Source organism: Gouania willdenowi, chromosome 14 (assembly GCF_900634775.1).
Source record: "Gouania willdenowi chromosome 14, fGouWil2.1, whole genome shotgun sequence".
In the NCBI taxonomy this organism is placed as follows: domain Eukaryota; kingdom Metazoa; phylum Chordata; class Actinopteri; order Blenniiformes; family Gobiesocidae; genus Gouania; species Gouania willdenowi.
The window spans coordinates 16,083,352-16,108,827 of NC_041057.1; the positions used below are offsets into that span (position 1 = coordinate 16,083,352).

At 37.4% G+C, this 25,476-nt stretch overlaps 1 protein-coding gene across 10 annotated transcripts in view; it reads left to right on the forward strand.

Annotated features, from left to right (window-relative positions):
* The window catches only part of ncam1a (neural cell adhesion molecule 1a), a 298,057-nt gene that overhangs the window by 241,773 nt on the left and 30,808 nt on the right, over window positions 1-25,476 (forward strand). For 4 of the 10 annotated variants that reach the window (XM_028466139.1, XM_028466140.1, XM_028466143.1 and 1 more), the window contains 4 exons: window positions 6,009-6,193; window positions 6,328-6,424; window positions 7,750-7,917; window positions 11,736-11,861. In XM_028466139.1, coding sequence (XP_028321940.1) covers window positions 6,009-6,193; window positions 6,328-6,424; window positions 7,750-7,917; window positions 11,736-11,861 — 576 coding nt within the window. Of the gene's footprint in view, window positions 1-6,008; window positions 6,194-6,327; window positions 6,425-7,749; window positions 7,918-11,735; window positions 11,862-14,340; window positions 14,356-16,013; window positions 16,062-16,577; window positions 16,581-25,476 lie in introns of all 10 variants that reach the window. The other 6 variants (XM_028466134.1, XM_028466135.1, XM_028466142.1 and 3 more) reach the window with 4 other exon arrangements.

The window sequence follows — 25,476 nt, forward strand, 5'->3', positions numbered from 1 at the left end:
AATTAAAGTGTTCTGCTTTGTTTTTACATGTAAATGGTAATTCCTGAACGAGGTTTACATGAAAAAATTGTTTATTCAGCTTTAGATAATTCCGCTTTAGGTCTGGGGGTTGGGAAGGCTTTGATTAGACAGGGGGAGAACGTGAAGCCGCTTAAAGCCGCTTTAACCGAGTAAAGCGTTTACAAGAAAGAGGAATTATCTAATTCGGAATTAAAAAGGGAATAACCCAGCCACCTAATTCGGAATTAACTTGAATTCGGAATTAAATTAACATTAGGAATTATGTGTTTACAAGGTCAGGTTAAAGAGGAATTAACTTTTATTCCGCTTTAAAGACAAATTAAAGCTCCCATGTAAACGTGGCCAATGAGGTTTTGGAACAGCTCTTTCACAGTGATAGTGACGTAGAGGAAAATGTGGCTGACACAGAGGATTGCGTTGAGGAGGACCCTGATTTTGAGGCATTTTCTCATCTGATTAGAGTGAGTGTTGACCCTCCAGCAGACCCAATCCCTTCCAAAAATGGAAAGACCAACATCAATTAATATGGTTCATTCTGTAAGAGTCATGAATGTGCACCCCAAATAGAAAAGATTTGGTTGAAAGATTTTCAAGACACACTAACTCTAAAACTGAAAGTTTGACCTGATGGTGGCACTGCAGGAAAGATCATCTTGTGGTCATTAATGTTGCGTGGGAGAACACATCAAGCCTTCATTATCAAAGGATTATTTATGTATTTAATAAATAAACAAAGTGCCTGACATATAAACTTGGTCAAGAATTTTCAAAAAAAAGGCGAATACCCCTGGGGTCAGATTTACCCCAAGGGTAAAAAGTGTTAGTAAAATTTGAGGATAATAGGAGGGTTCATTCATATTATCCTTCAGAAGAGAGATAGGCATCTGGCAGCCCGGGGGCCACATGCAACTCTCAGTCAAATTTTGTGCAGGCCCACTCGTATATGCACAAAATGATTTGAAACACACACAAAATGACTGAAAAATACACAAAATTTAGGCTAAAAACACAAAGGAGAACTACAAAAACAGAAACAAAATCTAATAAAAAAAAAAAAAGTATACAAAACGACATCAAAAATGGCTCCTAACAACACACAAAAAACAAAAAAAAACAAATTGACTCCAAAACCACACACAATGAGGAAAAAACAAAAGGTACACAGGATGACAAAAAGTAGCCAAAAAAACATAATACACAAATTGACTTCCAAAACACACAAAACAACAACAAAAACCGGAAACAAATAAGAGAAAAAATACATGTAAACAAAATAACACAAAATGACTCCAAAAACACATGATTACAAAAACAACAAAAAAAATGTACGAAACTAAAAACCAAAACTCTTCGTTTTTCTTGCGTTAATGATCAGATTAAGGTCATAATTCTAAATGCTGACATGAATGTTGTTAACGTGGCCCTCGGATCTGACAGTCCCATTTTCGTGGCCCCGCTGTGATAAAACTTGCCAATCTTTGCTTTCGAGAGTTTAAATTCTTATTAAGTGGAGGTGCTTCCTTCGGCTTTTTCCCACAATTCTAAAAACATGTTAATGAGGTGACTTGGAGGAACTGAAATTGCCCTCTGGTGTGCATGGATGTGTGTGTACATGTTGCGCTGTGACAAACTAGCATCCTGTACAGGGTGTAGTTACAACCCAATGAGGCAAAAATTCAATCTAAATTGGGGCATTTATGGCAATTTTATGCGTTCTTATGTAACTGTACCGTAGAAAATGTATTAATGCATTAATGAAAGCTCACAGTCTTCTACTGCAACAAACTCTTAAAGCAGCACCAAACCCCATTCAACAAGACGTCTCCAAACAGATTCAAAAATGTACGAACAGGAAATCCATCAAATTAAAGCAAATTAATGCCTAATTGGATTAATATATGCTGCTCCTATTGTGCTTGCAATTGGCCCAGAGTAATAATCACAACGTACCGTTAAATGAGTTGGTGGAGAGCTTGCAGTTCGCTAGAGTAATCAGCGAATAATCAGGGAGCTGATCCGCTGTTGCCAAGCAATTATCGATAAGAAAAGGTGCTTTGTCTTGAGCACAGCTCTCACTCTCCATCCTCTCTATCACTACGCGCCCACTCGTTCAGTGAAAATGTTATCTAAGCACGGGACATTCTATCTGCCGCACAGCGTGATCCCATTAGCCGGGTCCTATGTGTCCAAGTTTGCTGCCTAAGGACTGATAGGAAAGTGTTAACATCCTCTCAGCTGGAGCTCCATTTCAGCAGCAGTTCAAGTATGTTTAGCTTCATAATCTCCTGTAAACATTTTGAGCATTAGCTCACACTTAGTCCTGCAGATTGTGAAGGCAGAAATCCACCTTCTGCGTCTATACATACTGCTTCTAACTTTAGACTGTGTTTATGAAAGTGTGAGGAAATAAAATTCAAAAGTTATTATTTGCGTTAGAGTGTGTGTGTTAGACTTGTGTTATTATTAGTGTTAAAAGCCACGTGTTCGTTTCACATGCTCTGATAATGACCGCAACACCGATCCGTAATTTTCTGCACCCCTTTCTTCCTGCACCGGGGACCTGTCAGAGGGCCACATAGACACACAACCATTCCTACACTCACGTTCTCTCCTGTGGGACATTTAGAAGACAGCAATTAGCTTAACAAGCGTGTTTTTGGATTGTGCATGGGAGGAAGACAGAGTACTCAAACCCACGCAGACACAGAGAGAACATCAATGACGAATGATTTCCCATCCTCGTATTTGAACCTAGGCCTTCTTGCATATAAAAATATGCGAAAAGACAACAAAAATACACAAAAAAATGTATAACACACAAAACAACAGACATACATAAAACAAAGTGTATTTAAGTTGTTTTGTGTATTTTTTCTAAGTTACTTGGAAAACACTAAAATGACAAAAAAAAAAAATAAAGGAAAAATATGTATTAAAAATATTTATGAATACATGGGAACATGCAAATTTCACACAAAAAATATGAGGAATGGTATCTCATTTCCATATTTGAACCCAGGCCTTCTTGCTGTGAGGCACTACATGCAATTTGTAGCATGCAAGTGCAGCATCCTATGTAATAGATATAATCAATGTGGTCAAAAAAGCATAAAATTACATAAAAATATGCAACACGACAACAAAAATACACAAAATACTAAAACACTCAAAACAACAACAGACATACATTAAACAACAACTTAAATACACTAAGATCTGAAACAAAGGGTGGTAAACTAGTTGTGTCCCTAAATCCTAAATCACCTGCTTTGAGGAATTCACTAAGATTGCAGCAATGATTAGCGCACGTGCAGAAGTGGTGGAGACCGCCCTATTTAAATGAGTGTTATGCTCGTTCAATGTGGATACATTAAGGAAGTTAAATTGGAGGCAGATTGGCTTCTCTGTCTGCTGCACAAACACAATAATGTAGAAAACTAAATAAACAAATAAAAACTTTAAAACTTTGCTCTGATCAGTTCATGAAAAAGAGGCAGATTTGGACAGAAACAATCCTATTGACCTGCCATTGATCTGAGTTAATACAGCAACACAGTCTGTCAATCAGTCTGCACTATTTGAAGATAATCTACTGACCATCATACAGCAGGTCTGAGCTCCTTAGTAGTGCTGTGTCACCATAGTCTCATATGTGAACATTGTGCCATCACTGCGTAAATTACGCATCTGATCAGCTGATTTTGGCCTGATGCTCCTTCCATCAACACGACACCAAAGTTTGACGTTCAAAACATCACTGAAGCAGTGCGTCCATAGCGCGCACAGCATCCTCTCTCCACCGCAGCGTCACCAGACTCCACATACGCACCACCGCAGGTGTGCAGCTTTTTCTCTCCCTCACACACACTTTACTCACACTTCATTTTCGCATTCAGTAGCTGATAATGTTGACTATTGTTTTATTTAAATTATTTTCTAATACTGGAGGTTAACTGGAGCCTTTTTTTCCATCTCCGCTGTGTTTAGTATAAACATTTACTGCAACGGATCTCTGCGTGTGTGTTTGCACCTGCTTGTCAGTCGTACTATTTTCCGGTGCTAAAACAATCACCGCAAACAGTTCCAGATTTGATGAATTGCATTGTGCCCACTGCATTCATTTATTTGCATGTTCTCCTCCCCTTGGGAGCTCCGCCTACTTTACATATTCATTTGAGGGAAACGCACTAAACGGCTTGAGGGCACATTGCAACGTGCAGCAGCCTCGTACTCCTGATTTCCTGGGGTTTGTAACCCTTATTAGTGTGTGGAGTGAAGTTTGCACACCTTTTAAGACCCCTAAACATTTAGTGAATCCGCCCTTCAGTTACTTGGAAAACTCCAAAACGACAACAAAAACACAAAAAATTACATAAGAGACATGAAATGACTAAAATATGCACAAATACAACAAATATACACAAAAAAAAATAAAACATAATATAACGACAAATACAAAAATGACAAAGCATGCAGAAGAATCACATTTTTGTCATATAGTGAGCTACATCCTTCATAGGCTAAACTTCCCACAGTGAAACATTCTGAACTTCCATACCTTGAACATACGTTGGTTTACAAATATATGACGCCAAGCAGCCTTCTGAATAAATCCTATATTAGATCATGTTTTTTTCGCTTTTTGTTTACATTTTGTACTTGTACTCTGCTCCTGCTTAGCACTTGTTTGACACAGTCACAGAAGTGAGTCAATAAGATCCGAAAGCAGGATTGATAAAAGGTCCATGGATCTAATCAGGGCTACGGGGGGGAAGCATCTATTGACTCTGCCTTGTCTATCAATCTCATCAGCAGCGGCACTTTGCAGAGTTTTCAAGGATTCAGGGTCAGAAGTAAAGCAGCAGCCGCGGGCAGAAACCGAGGCATTTCCCTGCACAAGAGCAGCCGAGATGAATTCAGATTTCAGGGCAAAAAACCTCACAACATTATGGACACCCTTTTTCACCAAATCATACCCATAATCAGGTCTAAAGTAGCACATTCATGAATAAACACGACATCAGTTTGTGTCTATGAAGTACGAGTGGTAATGTTATTAAAAATGTTCATATTAAAAACCTATAAACCCTTATAGGGAGCAGACGTGTTGTTGTTTATTGTTGAGAATCATCATATTTTATTCATGCTTTGTTAACGGCAAATCTTTTTCAAAGAATCTGTTGAAGAAAGCTGACAACTCAAAGCTATCACCTTGAACAGCAGCCGTACTGCGACAAGGCAGTTTGTGACCTGTAGCTCCTGTCAGCATTTTCAAATCTGTTGTCCTTCAAGTGTTTTTTTTCACTGTCACTGAAGGTTTTATAGACAAGATTTCTTGCTAGTACCCTTGATAAGGACAGTCAAGGTTTCCAGGGACTTCTATTCTGTTTCTTACCTATAAGATGTCAAGAATTTTTCAGAATTATGTTACTGCAGTGGACGTTCTAGCTGAATGCCGCTTGTTTGGTAATCGTCACAAAAAGTGTACCCTAAAGATGCTATACGTTTTACTGAACATAGAAGATGTAATGCAGTGATCGGTAACTGGTGGCCTACGGGCCACGTGCGGCCATCAGTCTGATTTTGTGCAGCCCCTGAAAAATGAAAAACTCAAAATGACAGAAAACTACATAACATCACTCCGAAAACACAGAGAAACACAAATTGAATCCAGACACACAACGCAACAACAAATATACACAAAATCACTCAAAAAAAATACTGAAAATAACCAAAAAACTATGCAAAATAAATCCAGAAAGAGATAAACATACATTTACAAATGAAAGGATTACAATATATAATTACTCCAAAAAGACACAAGATAACAACAGAAACATTATTAATGTACATAGAAAGCTCCCTAGGTGATGTACTGTAGTATTGATTATTTGCAGAATAACCCTAGAGTTACAGTGTTCAGCTTGTTTTCTTTTCGAGAGTAATTTAAAAAGCATGCTTTGTGTTTGTCGTCTCGGTTCCCTCAGATGCACCAAAGATCCTGGGTGCTGTGGCCACGTACACCTGGGAGGGAAACCCCACCAACATAAGCTGTGAGGTGGAGGCGTATCCCATAGCGACAGTGCTTTGGTTCAAAGATGGCATCCAACTGCCTTCTGAAAACGCAACCGACGTGAAGATCTACAACACACCAACTAGCAGTTACCTCGAGGTCTGATACTCAAGTGCAACTTATTATTCAAACATGGTTAAGAATTAAGAATGTAGCTTTAAAGTTGTTGTTTTGTTTTTATTTCACTCACTGTTGATAGTTTTTATGCATTTTTGGTTGTTGTAATTTTTCAGATTACTCCAGATTCTCAGAATGACTATGGGAGCTACAACTGCACCGCAAGCAATGTGATGGGCACCGAATCTAAAGAGTTCCTCCTGATGCAAGCAGGTTTGTCACACTGAGTTAGAGCATTTCATTTCATACTCCAATGACTGCCTGTTTCTAAAACATAATACAACATACTGCTTTAAGTTTAGAATCTAAGAAAGAACAATAATATGGAAAGCTTTAGTACATGTAAAATAAATAAACGTATTACTGCTGTTTTACTATATGCAGATCTAAAAATCACAGTTATTGTATTTAAAAATAAAAAAATAAAGATAGAGCATTTTATTCATGATATTGTAACATGTGACAAGTAGAATTATGAAGTCCAGCAGCACCAACCCTAAACAGTTAGCATTAACAATTCATTTTTCCCCTTTGAGTACAAATGGTTTTCCGGACGGCTTTTGCCACTGATTTGTGTTTAAATCTTTGTCATGCACAAGGTAGAATAGTAAGAAAGCCCCCCGGGTTGAGTTTGCATGTTGCATGATGTTGCTTTCTTAGACTTCTTAAATAGAGTTTTCAAGTTAGTTATTTGAGAGAGGGCTACTTAATCTACACCAAAACCTTTCCCTGGTCCACTCATAAAAAAACAGTCTATAGGACTAAAACACCCACCCAGCTTACCCCAATCAACCATCGGAATGTTTCCCTCAGACCTCAGCCACAGAGAGTAGAAATCCAAATATCAAAAACAGATTAAATGTCAGAGAAACTACTAACAAGCTAAATTCTGCACAAAAAGTTAATTGAGATCCCGGACAAGCCCCCACATTTCCATTAGCTAAAAGGCCAAAGTCGTAACTGGTTGTGTAAATATGTCCATCTCTATGTGTTGAGATAGACAGGCGTCCTGTCCATGCCTGTCAGCAAAAGCAGAAAAATGTCAAACTGATTTGATCTGACCTGAAGTGAAAAAGATAAATTGTACATTCTACACTGTTCACATGGAAATACAATAGCAGAGCAAACGCTGTTTGTAGATTTGTGATGTCAGTATTCTTTATGATTTTTTACTCTCACACTACTGCATCATAGCTGCTTTATTTTGAAGATGCAGAAGAGTATTACAAGAAAAGACAAGTTCAAGTCCAAATGCCTTATCAGGTGTGAGATAAAACTATATAAATAATGGAACTGTTAGCAAGTCTTTTACCATATGCTTTGGAGCTCATTTTGAGCTAATAAATGCCATTTTTAGGCTTCAGATGTAGGATAAAGGAAGCTAAATTGTAGATCTGCAAACAAGTGACATTCTTGTCTCTCCAGTATTGTGAATAAGTGCAGCTATTATCCATCTGTCAGAGGGAGTAGACTCTGTAAAAGGCACAATAAAAATTGTTTTTCCTATTTGTTTTTCTAACAAACATTTCCTCTTACAGATGTGCCGTCATCACCTGAAATCCAGCAAGTGGAGCCGTTCTCAAGCACGGCATTGATGGAGTTTGAGGAGCCGGATTCGACGGGCGGGGTTCCCATCATCAAGTACAGAGTGGAGTGGCGTCTGCTCGGCCAGGAATGGACTAGAAAGGATTATGATGCTGAAGATGGTGAGTATATGTCACCCCTCATCAGGGGTGGAGCAGCGATTTTAAGGGTAGGGCAACCGTCAACTCCCAATTTAATTTAATAATATATTTTACTAAAACCATGATGAAGCTGTTATTAAGTCAGTGATACTCAACATTTGGCTCTTTGTGACTTAATTTTCATTAATATTACCTAAGGGGGAAACTTTTTAACCCCTTTTTACCTTTTTCTTTGGCTATTTTTGCAACTTCCTTTGTACCATTTCTCCCCATTATCTAAATTACTGTATTCTTCAGATTTTTAGCTTCCTTTTGCCATTAAATTTCCTTTTTTCCTATTTTTTTTATCCAATTTTTGTCAATTCTTGGCTTGATCACCATTCAATCAATACGTTTTCAACATTGAATACCTTTGTAAAAAGTGAGGGGGATGAATTTTTGGTTTTATGAAAGTGCGGGTGTCGCATTCCCCACGGGTGAGACGCGCTTGCCCCTCATATGCTTTCTTTTAAAAACAATATACCGTGACACCAATCCTTTAAGAGTTTTTTTTTTTTGTTATTTTAGTAACTTCAGATGTCAGATGATGAAGAAATGTACAGACAATGCAGAGTGTTGTATATCCAGACCAAAACTCTGGCACGGCAGTTTGGCTGTTGTACAGAGAGAGTAAAGCTGACATTATTTAAAGCTTACTGTACTCCCTTTGTACACTGCTCATCTCTGGACTCATTAAAGCCAGCATGCGCAGGCTGCAGGTGGCCTATAATCTTCCCTGATAGCAAACATACATCTCGCCGACGTCGGCACGATGAATGAAGTTGCATTAGCGAGACGTATTATGGAGAGCCTTTGCTCATTGGGCAGACGTCGCGGAGACATCGGCGTTTGGCCGATGTTTGGACAATGGATTAAAGATGCTCAGCGCGGCCTCTCTACAGTTTATATTAACCTTTATTTAGCCCGGATCATTCAATTAGTACAAATATCTTTATATCCATAGTCGAGTATTTACTTAAATCTGATAGGAATGTGGCAATATCACAACAACAACAACAAAAAACACAATATAGTACCACTAAATAGCTTACTATGTGTGGACAAAATAAAGAGAGACACAGTTCATGATCATAAATGTATTTTCAGCAGCATAGCCAAAAGAGCCCTAGCACAAAAACAGCTTTATGGAAGTGACATTTTCCAGTTCTACAATTTTATAAGAGGTATCACCAATTTGGGGGGAAAAAACACATAAAATGACGCATTAGGAGTAGAATGCCGACGCACAATCTGAGGGCGTCATCGGAGAGACGTATGCGTGCTATCTGGGATACTTTGCGTGTTCTTTTGAAAACGCCGAGATGGTCAAATGCCAGGGAAATGTTTATCAATGCCAGAGTGAACACTTTACAGGCCGTGCTACAAACATTATGTGTCTACTAAAAATGTCTAAAAATGAAGTAACAGTGTCCCTCACAAATATAAAATGGAGGGCGACGCATTATCAGTCTGACTTGTGGAGACATTGGCATGATTGTCTTTTTAAAATGCCATCTTAATTGATTGTCTTGTCCTTTTTATTTTATTTTTAATGGACTACGAGTCCAGAATAAAGTTGAACTGAATTCATTAATTAACCAAGGAATTCATGACAACCTAGTATTTTAATCAATTTTTAGCACTTTAAGATGCTGTAATTATATTAATTAATCAACTGCCAGGATGGTGAGAATTACTTTTGTTGGGATGCTTTCATGAAATGCCTATTGTAAGTAAAATGTCAGTCATTCTGGTAACCAGAGGTAATGTGAATGTCGGGAGGAGAGGTCAAACACAGTGTCGGCTCACATTCTGACAGGCAGCGGACATTGTTCCCACTGCGACTGAGACTTCACGCCTTTCTCCCGTCGACCACATGGGACATGTCAGGCTCTGCTTTCTGCTTATAACTCAAGAGAACTATGTCAGCATGTGTCAAACACGTTCAAGAAAACACATGGACATATAAACCAGTGGAAAATAATATTCCATCTCCTTTTCTCCACTGATGTGTGTTTAAAACATACCAAGATAACAGACTGGATATTCACATTTGGCAAAGTGTTAAAAATGTGCATTATTTGTATATTAAATAGGGATCCTAAAGTCACATGTACTGATCTTCTGAACTGTGTAAATAAAAGGAATGCTTTGCAATTTTGATGTGAACCAGGACTGCCATCACATGTTTAAAGGCAGTATTGCTGCACAATGAATCCATCATTCCCTAACAAAGCCAAAAGTAGTTTAAATAATTCAGAGACAAGGGGAAATACTAACATACTAAATAATGAAATAGCTCGACAGGCCAAACAGCATCATTTGCAGCTCTTACATAGAAGCAGAGGAAAATCAACATAAAACGGAAGGAATTGGATTTGTAACTGTATTCATATTTTCTCTAAGCAGACACTTACTCACATAGATCCTATTCAGAGACCTACACGAAGACGCAGCATTGAAAAGCTTACATAAAGACCACATGCCCAATGCTAAGATCTCAAATGCAAGCTTTCATGGGGAATAGTAATAGCAGAGGGACATAAAGTGCAAAAATGAAATGTTTGGAGGTGGAATTACATATTCATGAATCACAGCAAATGCAAATATAAGCAGGAGAAACACATATGGGAGAAAGTCAAACAAGAAGAAAAGCAGATGATGTCGGAAAATAATTGTCCATCGGAGCAGGAGAGGTTCAATTACGTTACCAGTTGTGACAGAGACCACAGTACACGGGAAATATTTGACATCGGCTGCAAAAAATATCCACACTGATGAAGTATGACTGCTGATGAGCTCATTTATACTGTTTAGAATCTTATATCATCCAATAAAAGTGGGAAAAAAGGTTGTGCATTATAAATGGTATCCCTGGTGAAACTCGCTGATGTCAAACTCGCACTGAACTGGGAAGCTTGCCTCATCACACCTGGGCATTGAGCAGGTTTCCTAACTGAACAATGTCAAAAAAGAATGACTGCTAAATAACAAAAGGCACCTGCATAGATAATAAGAAGCCAAGAGCAAACAGAAATGGGAATTATAGTAAAGAAAAAGCTAACAGAACAACAACCACTAGAGCAGGGTTTGCCTGAAAGGTCTAGTAATAATAAAATACATTAAAACAAAATGAGTACAATTTTATTTTTGACTTTAATTTGTTTTTAAATTAATAAATTAAAATAATAAGAAATAAGAAATTTTGAAACAAAAAAATCAATAAACTTTTTAATTGTATTCAAAATTTAAAAATTTGAATTTATTTTTTACATTTGTATTAATCTATTTTGCACAATTTAAAGTAAAAAAACACATAATATCACAGAAATAGATATGCAATGCAAGAAGAGGCATAAAGCTCAAAGAGCTTAAATAATAAACTTTTTTTTAACAACTGTATTCGATACGTTCACTTTCTAAAATATAAATCTAGTTAAAATGAAATGCAGTGTACAAATATCTGAGCTGGCGCTTATTGTTACTTGTGCACTGATACTGGCTACTCTGTATTTGTAACACAGTATAACAAATGTGATTTAAAAAACTCATTTTAGAAAAAAAAAAGTCCCTGGGGTCACCAGAAATTTATGAAAAAGGTTGGGAACCACTGCAAAACTGTGCAAGCCCCTAACCCTGCACTGTCTTGTTCATGATTGAAGACACCCTTAAACAATGTTTTATGTCAAGCTTAAAACATCTATCATTCCTTAAAAGAAGGAGAGAATTAATGGTGAAACAGTTCTTTATGGTTCTGTTGTGTCAGTTTCCTAAATCTCTAGCCCATTTTTCTCCAACAGACATGACCAATATCATCATCGTCGGCCTGAAACCAGAATCGACCTACGAGGTGAAGATGTCTGCCATTAACGGCAAAGGAGAAGGCGAGATTAGCCTGACCAGGGGTTTTAAGACCGAGCCAGTCCGTAAGTACTCTCTCTTTTCGCATAACCCTGTGTCTGACCCTGGTGCTTTAAACCTAATGCTGTCACTGCTCACTCCTCTGCCTTTTCACCTGTAGCTAATTATTTATGTTTCATAGAGATGATGGATGTGCATGCATAAGAACGTTGAATATTTGAGATCTGTAAAGTAATTCAGAGACAGCACCGTGGAGCTACGAGCTGCACGCCTGCTTGTCAGACGTGTGAGGTAAGCTTTGAGCATGTTGTCAGCCACCATGACCCGCGCAGTTTCTTGGATGCGGCATGAAACTTTCACGCCATTTATGCAGTTCCTGCTGAATAATCTGCTGTCAGACGCGTTAACTAACGTGGAGGCGTCTGCGACACACGGCAAAGCACAGGTACACAACACCTGTCACAACTAATATATCATATTTACAATATGCTCATGTGCATAAGAGTAAACAGTAACGTAACCGACATAGGGAAACCACACGTTCAAGGTGAGAGAGTGAATATAAAGCCTTGATCACTGGATTTTAGCCTTATTTGTTGAATAAAAAAAATAAAGAGCTGAATGTATCTGCTAAATAAGATTGTCAGTGTTAAGGATCTAGGACAGCGGTGGGTAGTCCCACATCCCCGTGGGCATCAGTCCCATCAGTCCCATTTTGTGCAAATACTTAAGAAAATATACAAAACAACACTAGATACACAAAAAGGAAACACAAATATTTAAAATGAAAGAAAAATACACAATATAACTCCAAAATCACCACCCCAAAAAAAACAAATACAGATAAACACACAATCCGACTACAAAAATACTCAAAACCATAGAAAATTACACAAAATGAATCCATAAAAACAACAAATACACACAAAACGGCTCTAGAAAAACACAAGCTGAAAATACAAAAAACAAAACCAAAATATACAAAATGTCTCCTGAAAAACACAAAACCGGAGCAGAAAACACTAAAAACAACAAAAACACACAAAATGACCCCACATACACTCAAAATGACTGAAAAAAAAAACAAATTGACTGAAAAGTTACTCTTAAGGACAACAAAAACACACAAAACAACTCCTTAAACGACTCCAAAATAAACCCGAAATGGCAACAAAACGCTTTAAATAATAGAAACTAATACAAAATGACTCCAAAATGACTCATACAGGGACAACAAAAACACACAAAACAAGTTCATAAACACATGAAAGACTCCAAAATAGACACTGAATGGCAAGAAGTTCACACTAAACACTTGAAATAAGAGGAACAAACAAAATGACTCCACAAACACCCAAAACGATAACAGAAACACACAATAATGCCTTGTTGCTTCCTGTATTAATGCTCAGATTGGTCAAAATTTAAAATGCTGACACGATTGTTGATAATATGACCCTCGGGTGAAACAGTCACATTTTTGTGGCCCCCATTGTGATTAAAATTGCCCATCCCTAATCTGACCTTCTGTCTGCTGGGATTTAAGTTAATCGGACAATATTAAGAGACAACAGTAGCCTTTTCCTTTAAGTCATGGACCCCATGGATGCATTTTTGAGTTTGCATCCATCCCCCTCCTCCACCCTTGCACCATCACTGTCCTGCTCTGTTCCTCTCAGACTGAAATCAGAGCTTTAGTTCTACACAATATCACCCGACCAGCAGCAAAAAGGGGCGTTTTGGTTTGTGAGCGGCTACACCCCCTTCAAAGGCAGAAACACCCCCTTCTTCTTATTTGCTTGCAGTCTTGATCGGCATTTCAAAATAAGATATTGTAATAAGGTTGGGGTCATATTTTCCATGACCTATATGCTGATGCAGTAACCAACCCGGAGGTCAAGTAGCGGTAATGATGCTTTTTCAAACTCTTTCTAATAGGTTGGTGAAAAGGTACCGGGACCCACTAAGGCAGTTTTGTAGCCCGTCCAAAATGCCCCACAGCTGGCCCGACCCTCCTCGTTCTACATATGCATGCCCCATTGCAAATAGTCAGAAATGTTTATTAGACTAATTTCATGCTCGGTACTGACTTTGATGGAGACTAATGAGGTGGTGATGGATGATGTTCAATGATCCTCAGTCCAAGGTGTGTGTTGGTTTATATGAAGTCTGTAAGTGACCCTTGTTGTATAAGCAGGTGTGTGTTTGTCAGCACTGTATTGGTAATTCCTGTAATCTGAATAAATGGGTGTTAGACACCAATGGACTCTGTCTGGTGATATACGACACTGCATTTAACTTTCAAAGACTAAACCTCGTCTTTCTAACTAAAAATAATTAAAAACAAACAATATGATCACAATCCCATTGCAAGCTGTTCCCTCCACAAACAGAACATTAAAGTACGCGCAGCACCAACGCTGACACTGCTTTAATGACAAACTTCATCGTTCATTGATCTTCATCTCATTGCCTTTGTTTCTTCTCTCTGCTGTGTTGTTCTCTTGTGTTTCCATCTGTTCTGTATTCCACTGGACTTCTCAGGCTTTTCTTTCACAAGTAAGTTTCTTTTCTCCCAGTCTCGTCTCCTTTGTTTCACCCCGCGTTTGCCTTGTCATCCACTGCACTTTCCACTCTGTCGTACATAGAGTTTGCCTGCTCTTCTGGGGTGTGCATTGGGTTTTCTCAGAGCCCTTTGGGTCTTTTCACAGTCTCATTTTACACACTGTTTTTCATTAGAGTCTGCCACGTTAACAGTTTTTACATAAAGTTGTTCCAGGGCGCACGTATTATCATCTTGATTTCATTGTTCAAATGTCTTGCTGGCAGATTTTCTTCAAAAACCTTTCGATTGTTCCTTTCCTGAGAGTTTTTTGTGAGAATGCTGTAAAGGTTAAATAAATGCTCATGGTTTTTATTTATGTTTAATGATTTTACACAACATTTTTTCTTTTTTTGTGTGTGAAACTTTGACACGAGCATTTCCTCTGTAAATCCAGTTTGTCTAGTTAGTCTTCCAGTTAGTTTAGTCAGGGTGTCGGGCAGGACTTTACTCACTATAGCGATATCTGTCAATCACATTTTATGTTTTACTTCCTTCAAGTAAGGTTGCAACCTTTGACAGACACGGGCCGGTTTGACAAAGACTGCTCCTGACACCAGACTCATTGAGGTTCTACCTTATCTAAACATCCTATGAAGGGAGACGCTTTGTGAATAGTGAGTGGTATGAGTCATCGAAGGGGGTCACCTTTTGAAAAAGACGACTCGAGAAAATATCTCGGGTCTAAATTTGGATTTTCACCTTCGGTTCAACATCACAGCTTCTGACACATCTCTGAGAAAGGCAGAGTTTATTGAGCACGCCATGTACGCCAACGTTAGCATTGACATATTAGCCTTTGATTCCTCAATTGGAGCCTCTATTGTTCATTGCTTTAGGATTTCAAAGTAATTCAAGTCATCCAATTAAAATTCCCAAGGCTGTGGGAAGCAACCTAATCAACCTTTTATTACCAGCATATAATAATGAGAGTTTAAGGCTAAACTCTCTCTGTCGGAGAACTCACACATGGTACAATCTCAGCACTTAAGCAAATGTATTAGAAGATATGGCATAGCAGGATAAAGTGTGTCAAACTCATTTTAGTTCAGGGGCCACACACGGCTGAGGTCGTCCCTAATGGGCCAAAGTGGAATTTCTTCATTACTGTGCCCTAATTTGAACACTTCAGTATGATAACGACTGTATGTGTATTACTTCAAATGTAATAGAGGGTTGCGTGGTAATTATTTTTACCTAATGGCGATTGCTCACCTGTCAAAATCATAGCATGATTTAGCACATTTGTTTGAGTACAAAATGACTTGGAAAACATACATTTTTAAGTAAAAGCCTATACAGTTTAGTCTCTGATTTAATACTTTGCTTTTAAGCAAATTATATTTGATCTGGAAATAGTCGTTTGGATCATTTAATGATAAAGTAGGACACAATAGAGGTGAAATTGTTGTTATTTCACTTGAAATCAAACTGAATTGAAATGAGATGACAGTCCTGGATACTACAGGTTAAGGTTAGGGGATGAGTTTGATACCACACATGTTACTTTTCCTACCATATTAGGCTAGCTATTAGTAATACATTTCCAATTATCATTGTCATGCTCTTCTTGTTAAACAAACCAACACCTCATGATGTGATCCCCGCCCTTCAGTTTCAACCACAACTCCAACTCCTATTACCTCCACCACTATAACCATTAGTGAGTATACCCGTCCAGTGGTGTGCTGTGTACTTTTTTCATTTATCTTGGTCGCCTGCTTTGTCTCCTCTTCAGTGTGGAACTTTTGGTTCTTCCTCTTTGTGGCTGATGTGAATAAACTTCGCTTGTAGAGTATAATCTAACAGGTGTGGGAATGACTGTAATGATTGTAGGAAAGCATTATTTAAAACTACTAACCATGACTGAGGCATGATTGTGTGACTCATGTCTAACCAAGGAAAAGACACAGACTCTCGTCAGTATATATTGACATTTACTGTCTTACACCGGATTTCCACTGGAGGCGTAGCTGCTCCGAAACGTCTCCACTGCCTAACTGCAGCGTATTCTGCCACAATAATCACGCGATATAGCCAGTTGTAGTCAACACAAAGAGAACCGCAAAACCATATAAGCGGTTTGTTGTGTCTTTGGAGAGGAGTACAAGGAAATGGACTCGGTCTTGCCCTGTAGATCTTCCACTTTTGTGGACATCATTGAGATTCAACCATTGAGAAGGTCAATATTACTGTCCTGGGTGTACCCCCACCTAGCGCATGAATAAAGCTGGAGATAAGCACCAGCAGACCCTGAAACGTAGAAAGTGGAAATACGATCCGCCTTGAACATGGAGTACTTTAGTTTGGAAAATAAACCAGATATTTTATTCTGTGTCTGTGCATTACTTCCGGTCCCACACGGGCTTATCTTTGTTGAATTTCTGCAGCACAGCTCCGGCATCTGGCAATAATAGAAGGGCTGCGTATCTTCTGCAGAGGGCTTTGGCATGACAAAGCAGATACGCATGCAGTGGAAATTGGCACATTTACTTTAATGGAAATCTATCAGCTCCTGATCTGCGGCCGATACGGTGCAGTTACGAATCCGGTGGAAATTGAAGGTTACTGTTGGAGGCCGTAGATGTCGCATCGCAAGAACATTGCTCTACACATGAAAGCCACTATAGATGCTGTTTGTGGTATCATGCACCGCTAATGATTACAAGTGGATTTAAATCTAATATGTTGTGAGTACCGGTACATTGCAGGATTGTTTCAATTTCAACCTACTTGGGATAGAAAACAGAACTGAACCCAAGTGTGCTGTTAGTTTGCATTACCCCATTAAGACCCAGTTAAATCTCAAGTGGATGCTAGACTGGAAAAAAATAGATTACAGGAAGGTACAGATATAAGTCCCTCTGGAATCTGGTCTTTAATTGTTTTTGGAAGAAATTGCACTGGAATTAGTATGAGATTCATGTGATTATTTGCAAGAAATGGCAGTGTTGTATAAAAGAAAGTGTCTATTCGTACGGACAACCCCGGGTGCTATTGGTACGTTTACCGAAGTACACGTATGTAGCGTCTTAGGGTTAGGTTCAGTGTTAGGTTTAGTTTTAGTCACGTGACCTAACCTGGCCAATGACTAACCTATCACGTGAACTAAACTGGCCAATGAGAGGTGCTGCGTACGGATAGAATGTCGGTATGTTGATACGGCAACCGTACGGAAAGCCACTGCCTTTATAAAAATGTGATTAGAGCTGAAAGTTTTGTATTATATGAATGAATAATGAGCGTAGGCAAAATGCAAGCCTTCATTTATCTTGTAGAGATTCATTGAACTTGGTGAATTTTGAGGAATTGAAACATCTGGAACTGAAGTATAAAGCCATAATGATTCACCTTCATGTTTACAAAATCCTCCTGCACATTTGTCCCACAGGCCTTGAGTCTGACTCGTCTGAAGGGTCACAGTGAATCATGCGTGTAGTAAATAAACATGTTGGACTGTATCTTCTCCCTCACTCACACCGCCATCATAGGTTTGGCTCACATGGAGACAGGCTTGGAAATTGTTCAAGGTTGGCCAAAATGTGCATGCACAGTCAGTCACAGCAGGTAAAAGCTTAACCTGTTTTATACAGACAACTGTGGGAACTGTGCATGAAATCTTACACCTCTGCTGTTTTTGTTTTTTCTTCAGTTTTTTTTTTTATCTTTCTGTGGATCAGGATTGTAAAAACCTGTTGTTTCAAGGTCAATAAACAGTCTACCAATATCTCCTGTGGGCCAGACGAGAAGAGCAAAACAATATTTACCCAATTCTTGACAAACAGTTGAATATTCCCTCTTTATTTGAAGGTGAACCTACACTTAATATACACTCAAAGAATGGATGGAGAACGATTATTAATATAAATTCAGACAAAAAAGCAAATAATAGCAAAAAAGAATTGTCAAAATCTTAACATTTTCATTACGCCTGTTGTGCAATCCATCTATAATCCAAAACAGGTCACTATCAACTATTCCTAGTGCATCTTTGGCACATTGTACTCATACAATACTCATGTGAGCATTACACCTTGCTGGTTCTGCCTGTGTACAACCCTTTATAAACATTATGAAACACAGTTTACACTGACAAATGTACAAATGTCGCTTGTGAGTTCTAACTACATGGAGAGATTCCTGAACCATTAAATGGTCCATCAACTACTGAAAGACTGCTTCACATACATTATTCCCAGGGATTTGTTTCTTCTATCCTACATTTATATTTAAGCATATAAGGAATAAAGACAAGTCCATTTCATTCTCCCCAGACGAGGCTGATGACTCAGCTTTTGGGGCCCCTAGTGGCTAATGGGTCCATGCACAATTGCATAGTCCACCTGGAGCCAGAAGCACCTATGCTGGCATGGATAACATGCCGTTTTTTTTTTTTTTTTTTTTTTTTATTTTGTACAAGTAAAAGGTATTGGAATGTTGTTTTTTCACATAACCAGAAGAAGAACAAGATGTACAGAATATGTACAGTTTGAGTTTGTTTCAGTCTAACAAAAAATATTCAAACATTAATTATAATTTGAAATATATGACAAGACTGAAACATGCAGAAGCAAAAATGCTTATACAGTATATCCAACATAAGTGATAACATTCAAGTTACCTGTCTCACATTCAACAACTACATTTGAGTTGCCTTTTTTCATATATATTACACACACATGTACTTTCTTTTATATACATACATACATTATATTTCGCATTCAACCAAGAACAGAAATATATTTCTGCTGCGTCACTTCTCTAAAATATATTGTGACATTTAAAAAAAAATAAATAAATAGTGTGCTACTCATTTTTATCAACGTTACTCCACAAATGAACCCCTAGAACAGACAGACATCTTTATGTGTTATAGATACAAAACACTAATGGTTGCTATGGACAGATTATTATAAACAGATTGGGATGCAATGAGCATGCTGTACTAATACATGTAATACAATATAACAATAACAGGGATGCTTTAACTATAAGTAACTAATTAAACCACTAATGGCTTTCATTTGTGTTTCATATGTACTTTGCATCTTGTGTGTGTGTGTGTGTGTGTGTAACAGTGTGTTGAATGGGTTAATAGTTAAGAACAGTATGTTTCTGCAATGTTCGCTAATAAAAGGGATGTAGACACAGGTTTGAAAACAAAACGCCCACAGATGTCTAAAAAGTGTTAAACATACACTCAGAACTTTACTTTCTGTATTTTCCCCACTCGTATTTGCTGTGTGATTGGTGTGTAAACCTTGTTTTGCATAATCTGTCTACACAAAGCTGTACTTCTCCTTATCTTCTCAATTTAACCAGACTTAGATCATATCAATTTAAATGCTAATGTAACAGAGCTTATAGAAGAGTAAAGAAGTAGCATGTGGCTATCCCGGGTGTCCCTTACCATCAAATGTGTTTACTCATATTATTAACGACCAACTCAGCATCTTACTGCTTTGTGTATTCAGTTTTAAAATGTGTTTACCAATGTTTGTTATGTTGTGTTGTTTATCATTTTATCCCTTAATGCCCCTGTTTGTTTATTATGTTTACATGTTTTCATCTACCCCCCCACCCCAACCCCAATCCTCCCTATTCCTTTCAACTGAATGTGTCTGTTCACATCATGTGACTTTGTCATGTGGCTCTTGCATGGTGCTGATGATGTCGTCTCCGCTGGCCAACAGAAGGTAATTTTTCTTTTGGTTTCAGATCATGAGCTTTTATTTTATTTTTCTTCAAATTCAAATCTACTTCTCATTCGATTCATTAGACTTAACAACATTAAAGGATTTTGGCTCCATTTTGCTATTGTGTTTTACATATTTCTTTATTTTTTTTCATCTTTATCTTTTCTTTTTCCACTCGTTTGCACATTTATCATTGCATATACAAAGTGCACATATTTTACATCTCAGTGCCTTGATATTTGAAGGTAACTATTATACAGCAGGCCTTTATGCCACATTATTTAGATTTTAGCATTTGTCTGATGCACTGTTTAGCACTAGCCAGGGTTGGGGTCAATTACATTTTTCAGTTACAACTATGACTTCAATTACCCATGTTCAATTACTATTCAGTTAAGATTACAGCGACCAGCAGTTTTTCCAATTACAATTATTTTTTATCCTCAGAAAGTCAATTCCAATTATGTTCTCTTACTAAAGTACAATTACAATAAATCCCAATTACTGAGCCTGAAATAAACAACATAAGTTTTCCTCTTGTGTTAGCTTTCTGTTAGCATCTCTTATGATAATGTTTCCTAAATCAGCTGTAAATGACACTAAAATCAAATATCTATGACCTAATTTCTTTCCTACCTATTGGTTACCTTGTTAGGCCTCCTAATCCATGACAATATCAGTTTCAATATTTTTGGTGTGGGCATTTCAGCATTTTTCTGTCAATATAACCGTAGATTTAAAGTTTTTTCAAGGGTAAAATGTGGGAAAGTTTGATATGATTTTTTTTCTCATAATTGTTAACTATATATGTGTGTAGAACTGTGCATAGAACTGTAACATGATTCTTCTAAACTCATTTACAATTGAATTACGACAGCAACAATTATATTTACGCCAAAATTTTATTTAATTATCAAATACGCAATTATAATTATAATTAACCCTGGCACTAGCATTGAAACATTATAAGCCTATGTGGTCAAGAGGGAACTAATGTAAACATAATACGAATGTGTTTCCAACGTATTAATGACAATTTAAATGCATAGGCTTATTTAACTTTGACTGAGGCATTAGAGGACCCATATGTCAAGTATTAAGCAGCATTCGGGAATGGTCTTCAATTGTAAAAAAAAAAAAATAATAACAATCATAATAATAAACAAAATAAAATATAATGAGATAAAGCTAAAATAACATTTATCAAAAATAAAAATCAATAAATCAAAGAATAACACAATAAAATCAAGTAAAAATAATACAAAAACACTGATCAAATAAAATGAAAATTCCTTGGCTAATAGTTTAACTATCTAAATCTGCATCATAACTATTTATAAAGACTTCATATATTCCACTTATCCTGACACGCAAAAAGATTTAAAAGCTTAATAACCCTAATAGCTATTTAATTACACAGCTTTGTACCAGGCTACGTGAGTTTTTATATCATTGGAATGTATGATAATCAACATTTTTTCATTACATATTTTTCATTAAAAAAAAAATGCTCATACCTTAGTGTAAAACATAACAGATGCTTTAAAGCGAGACATATTCTACTCTTTCATTTTTTATTGTCTTTTTTTGTTTTTTGTTTTGTTCATCTCGACTTCAACAATCAAACATCTTTCCAGTGCCTCTGACTGTAATCTGCATCACTCGCACTGTCTCATGACATCACACTCCTCATAGTTAACGTTTGCTTTAGGTATCTTTGCATCTGAAACTGTTACTGATCCGACTCACGGCAACCCATTGCAATTTTGCAGCATGCAAAGCTGTCTCTGTCTCCTTTGTTGCATCCCTCCCTCTTCTTTTTCTTGGGTCTCACCTTTCTCTTGCATGTGTCGTCGTCTTTGATGTCATGATGAAAATAGGAAGCTTTGGCCTGCAAAATGCAAACGTCTAGAAGAATGGAAAAGATCCCAGATCAAACACGATGGGATGTGACGTGCAAAACTTTCACTTTGATAATTTTTCCTCTTTTTAGAGCTAAAGCGCTGTTTGTAGCTAATGCACGTGTAAAGGAAGGTGCTGCCAGTTGTGCCTACGTTTACCAAAGTAGTAAGAGATATTATTTGGTAAATGTCTCCATCAAAGGTATTAAAACTGGCAGCATGCTTTCACTAATGATGAGGTGATTGGAGCATCTCCAACAACCTGCATGTCAGTGTCATATCACGAACCTTCTAAATGTGTTCCAGAGCTAAACTCTGCAGCATGCATGGTGACTTCTAGCATCTTAACAACTTATTTTACTCTTTCAGCCTCTGAAAACTGTTTCTAACCCAGATCGATGTTTGTGGATAACAGTGCTGAGCATAGAATCGTCTGCCTGCCAACTGTCGCTAACCACCGACTAACATTGTCTTAAATGAATTTCAGTCTCCATTGCAGGTTGGCAGCCTGTCATTAACTGACTGCAAAGACAAAGTGCCTTCATGCACACAGTCACTTTTGAAATGCAAAACACTGAAAATGTACTTTTTCACCAACTATTGTAAACACATGTTGACTTGCTAACCAATGACTAATCTGCTTTCACAGGTAAAGCATACATTTGATTTAGTGCTGTGCAAATGTTTAAGGCAGGTGTGGGGGAAAAAGTTAGAGTATATTCATATTCATTTAAACATCTATTGTTATTAGCTTATGTATATATATATATATATATATATATATATATATATATATATTAAAAAAAAAGTGTGCAAAAGTCATATTGTACAAGTGTAAAAAGGTGTAGTGCCTCAGATTTTCTGTGATCACACAAAAATTAATGGAAATGGAAACAGCTATGACACGGAATATACCCTGATCTACGTGTTTTGGGAGAATATCACACATTTCCACCATATTTTCAATATAAAAGGTTGTTAAATGTGAAGCAAGTGTTTGGAAGACAGAAATAAACAGAGTTTTAATATATAACGTTAAATATTCCACTAAAAAATCTTGTTAGACTGTAGTCTTGCTCAATCTTAGGTCTGGCAGGATTTTAGCGCACAGTTTGGACTACTGAAGCATTTACAATATTTAACATGATTATATATAAGCAATTGAGGCATGACTTTGGGGTATTTCGGATTTCATCAATTACATCAAATATGGGAAACAGAAAAAGTTAGGAAATGGGTGTACCCTGAAACAGAATTTGTAAACATAGAAAATTGGAGACCCCACATGCCCTACATTCATTAGAAAAACGCAGCTCTATTGCTGCTGTTATGGCCGCTGATTTCATTCCCATTTCCAATCAGAGGTCGAAATGGTACGCCCAAATTATGCCAAATCTAGCAAAATCAAAATTTTCAGCAGGAGATTTTGCACTTTTAGGGCCTATGTTACGAAGCAAGACATCTTAGGGAGCTAAATCACCATGGAAGCTTACGCTGAACGGCTAGCCTGGTTGAAAGCTTTTTTTTTTGCTCTGGCTAGGATCTGAGCAAGTGCTACAGTCCCGCCTACTGACCAATCAGTTCTCTTAGAAAGCGAGCTGTCCAATAAAAGGTGATGTGTGAATAGATTTATCTCTGAATAGATTTATATCTGATGGACTGAGCTACAATCAGCTGATGAAGCCTGTGTCTCGATCGTATGTGCAGACAGGTGAAGTCAGTAATATATGAATATATTACTTCAGTCACAGTCTTCTCCATTGTAGTGATTGATCAGAAGCTGCAATCTCCACCCCTTTTATGTGAACGTACAAAGACTGAAAACACTTGGCTTAAATTAGTGTGTTGTGATCGACTGTCGTAAGACAGCTCCTCTCTGACAGGGAATGTTTGGTTAGTTGAAGGTTGCTAACGGAGATTAATCCAGGATATAGTTATCTAGATTTGTAGCATAGGGCCTAAATAACATGTTTATTTACGTCCTCCAAACACTTGCTTCAGCTTAAACCACCCGTTTTATGGTGATTATATGGTGAGAATGCATGATATTGTTCCAGATCATGTAATAAGGGTAAATACCATGCCATATAAGTATTTGAGCTTCCGGTATGAAATTTCATTGATTTCCTCCCATTTTCTGTAATCACAGAAACACTGTAAGACGCCTAACACAGCTTGATCCAAACCTTTTTTACTGTCTCTCTTGTATTTCATAAAAAAGCAATGGATTGAAGGTCCGTGGCAAGTTTATTTAATCTTATATTGAAATGCAAGGTCCAGGTTCTCCAAAAAAAAAAAAAAGCAGTTTTCATGGTCGTACCTGCCAAAAAAATATTTTCACATATCATCATAGTGTTAGCAAACGCCGTAAAGTGATGAAGAAGCTGAACGAAATGTGTAACTGCAGGACTAAACAAGCGTAGTCAATATGTGCGTAATTGATGAGTCGGGGTTGTTTGCTTCTACCCTCACAGTGACAGGAGAGAAGAAGCCACACACACACACACACACACACACACACACACACACACAAACACACGTACACACACTTTGACCTTCCTTGCCAAAAGACGTGTAAATGTTATTTAAAGTAATAGAGTAACATGTCCAATCAAGCCCTACAGGCTCATTATCCAACAGGCCAGCAGTCATTACTCAAGAGGGCAAAGCAGATAATGAGGGCCCTCGAGGAGAGCAGAAACCTCTGCCAGTTTTTCATTACTGTCCTTCAAGTGATGATAATGTACCCTAAGACTATTATAGATCATCAGATATTCTTCCTTTCACCAACGCAAACAAAAATAATATTACATCCTAGAGCTTCTCAGAAATGTTGGGTTACGATTTTAGGCTACATGCCGTTGTCTATCATTACTACTGCATTTACAGTATATTGTTATTGTTATTAATAGTGATCGCCAATGTTACAATCATATCAAATTAAGAATTCAGCATTCAATGTAATGCAAGTAATTAATACATGAATACATGACTAAAGAAGAATATTTCATTACTTCAAACTTATGGAGATACATATTCGGGGTTGCCAACCATCCCTTAAACAGGATGTGTCCTGTATTTGAACACAAAATCCATGTTTTGTCATTTGTTTTTTTATAGAACTTTTTTTTTTAAATTGCACAATACAAGACAGAGAAACTTTAGCAAACTAATAACAATTTACATTTTCATAAAATTGCAAATGAGAGTGAGAAGATGTACTAAATTAATGTCAGAAATGGTTGGATGAGATACTGGAGGGCCCCAGTAGGGGTCTCGACTGACGTAAATGTGCAGAGGGCAAAATTATGCTAAATACGAGCTGTGAACTGTGGAAAAGGATCTGGAACTTTGTTGATTTTATGACCTTTTTGATTAATTTTGTTTGTCATTTGGAGATAATAACATGATTATTATATTTATTTAATATTTATTTGTTTAAATTCAATTCACTAATGTGTTTTTCGGGGAGTTAGCAAGC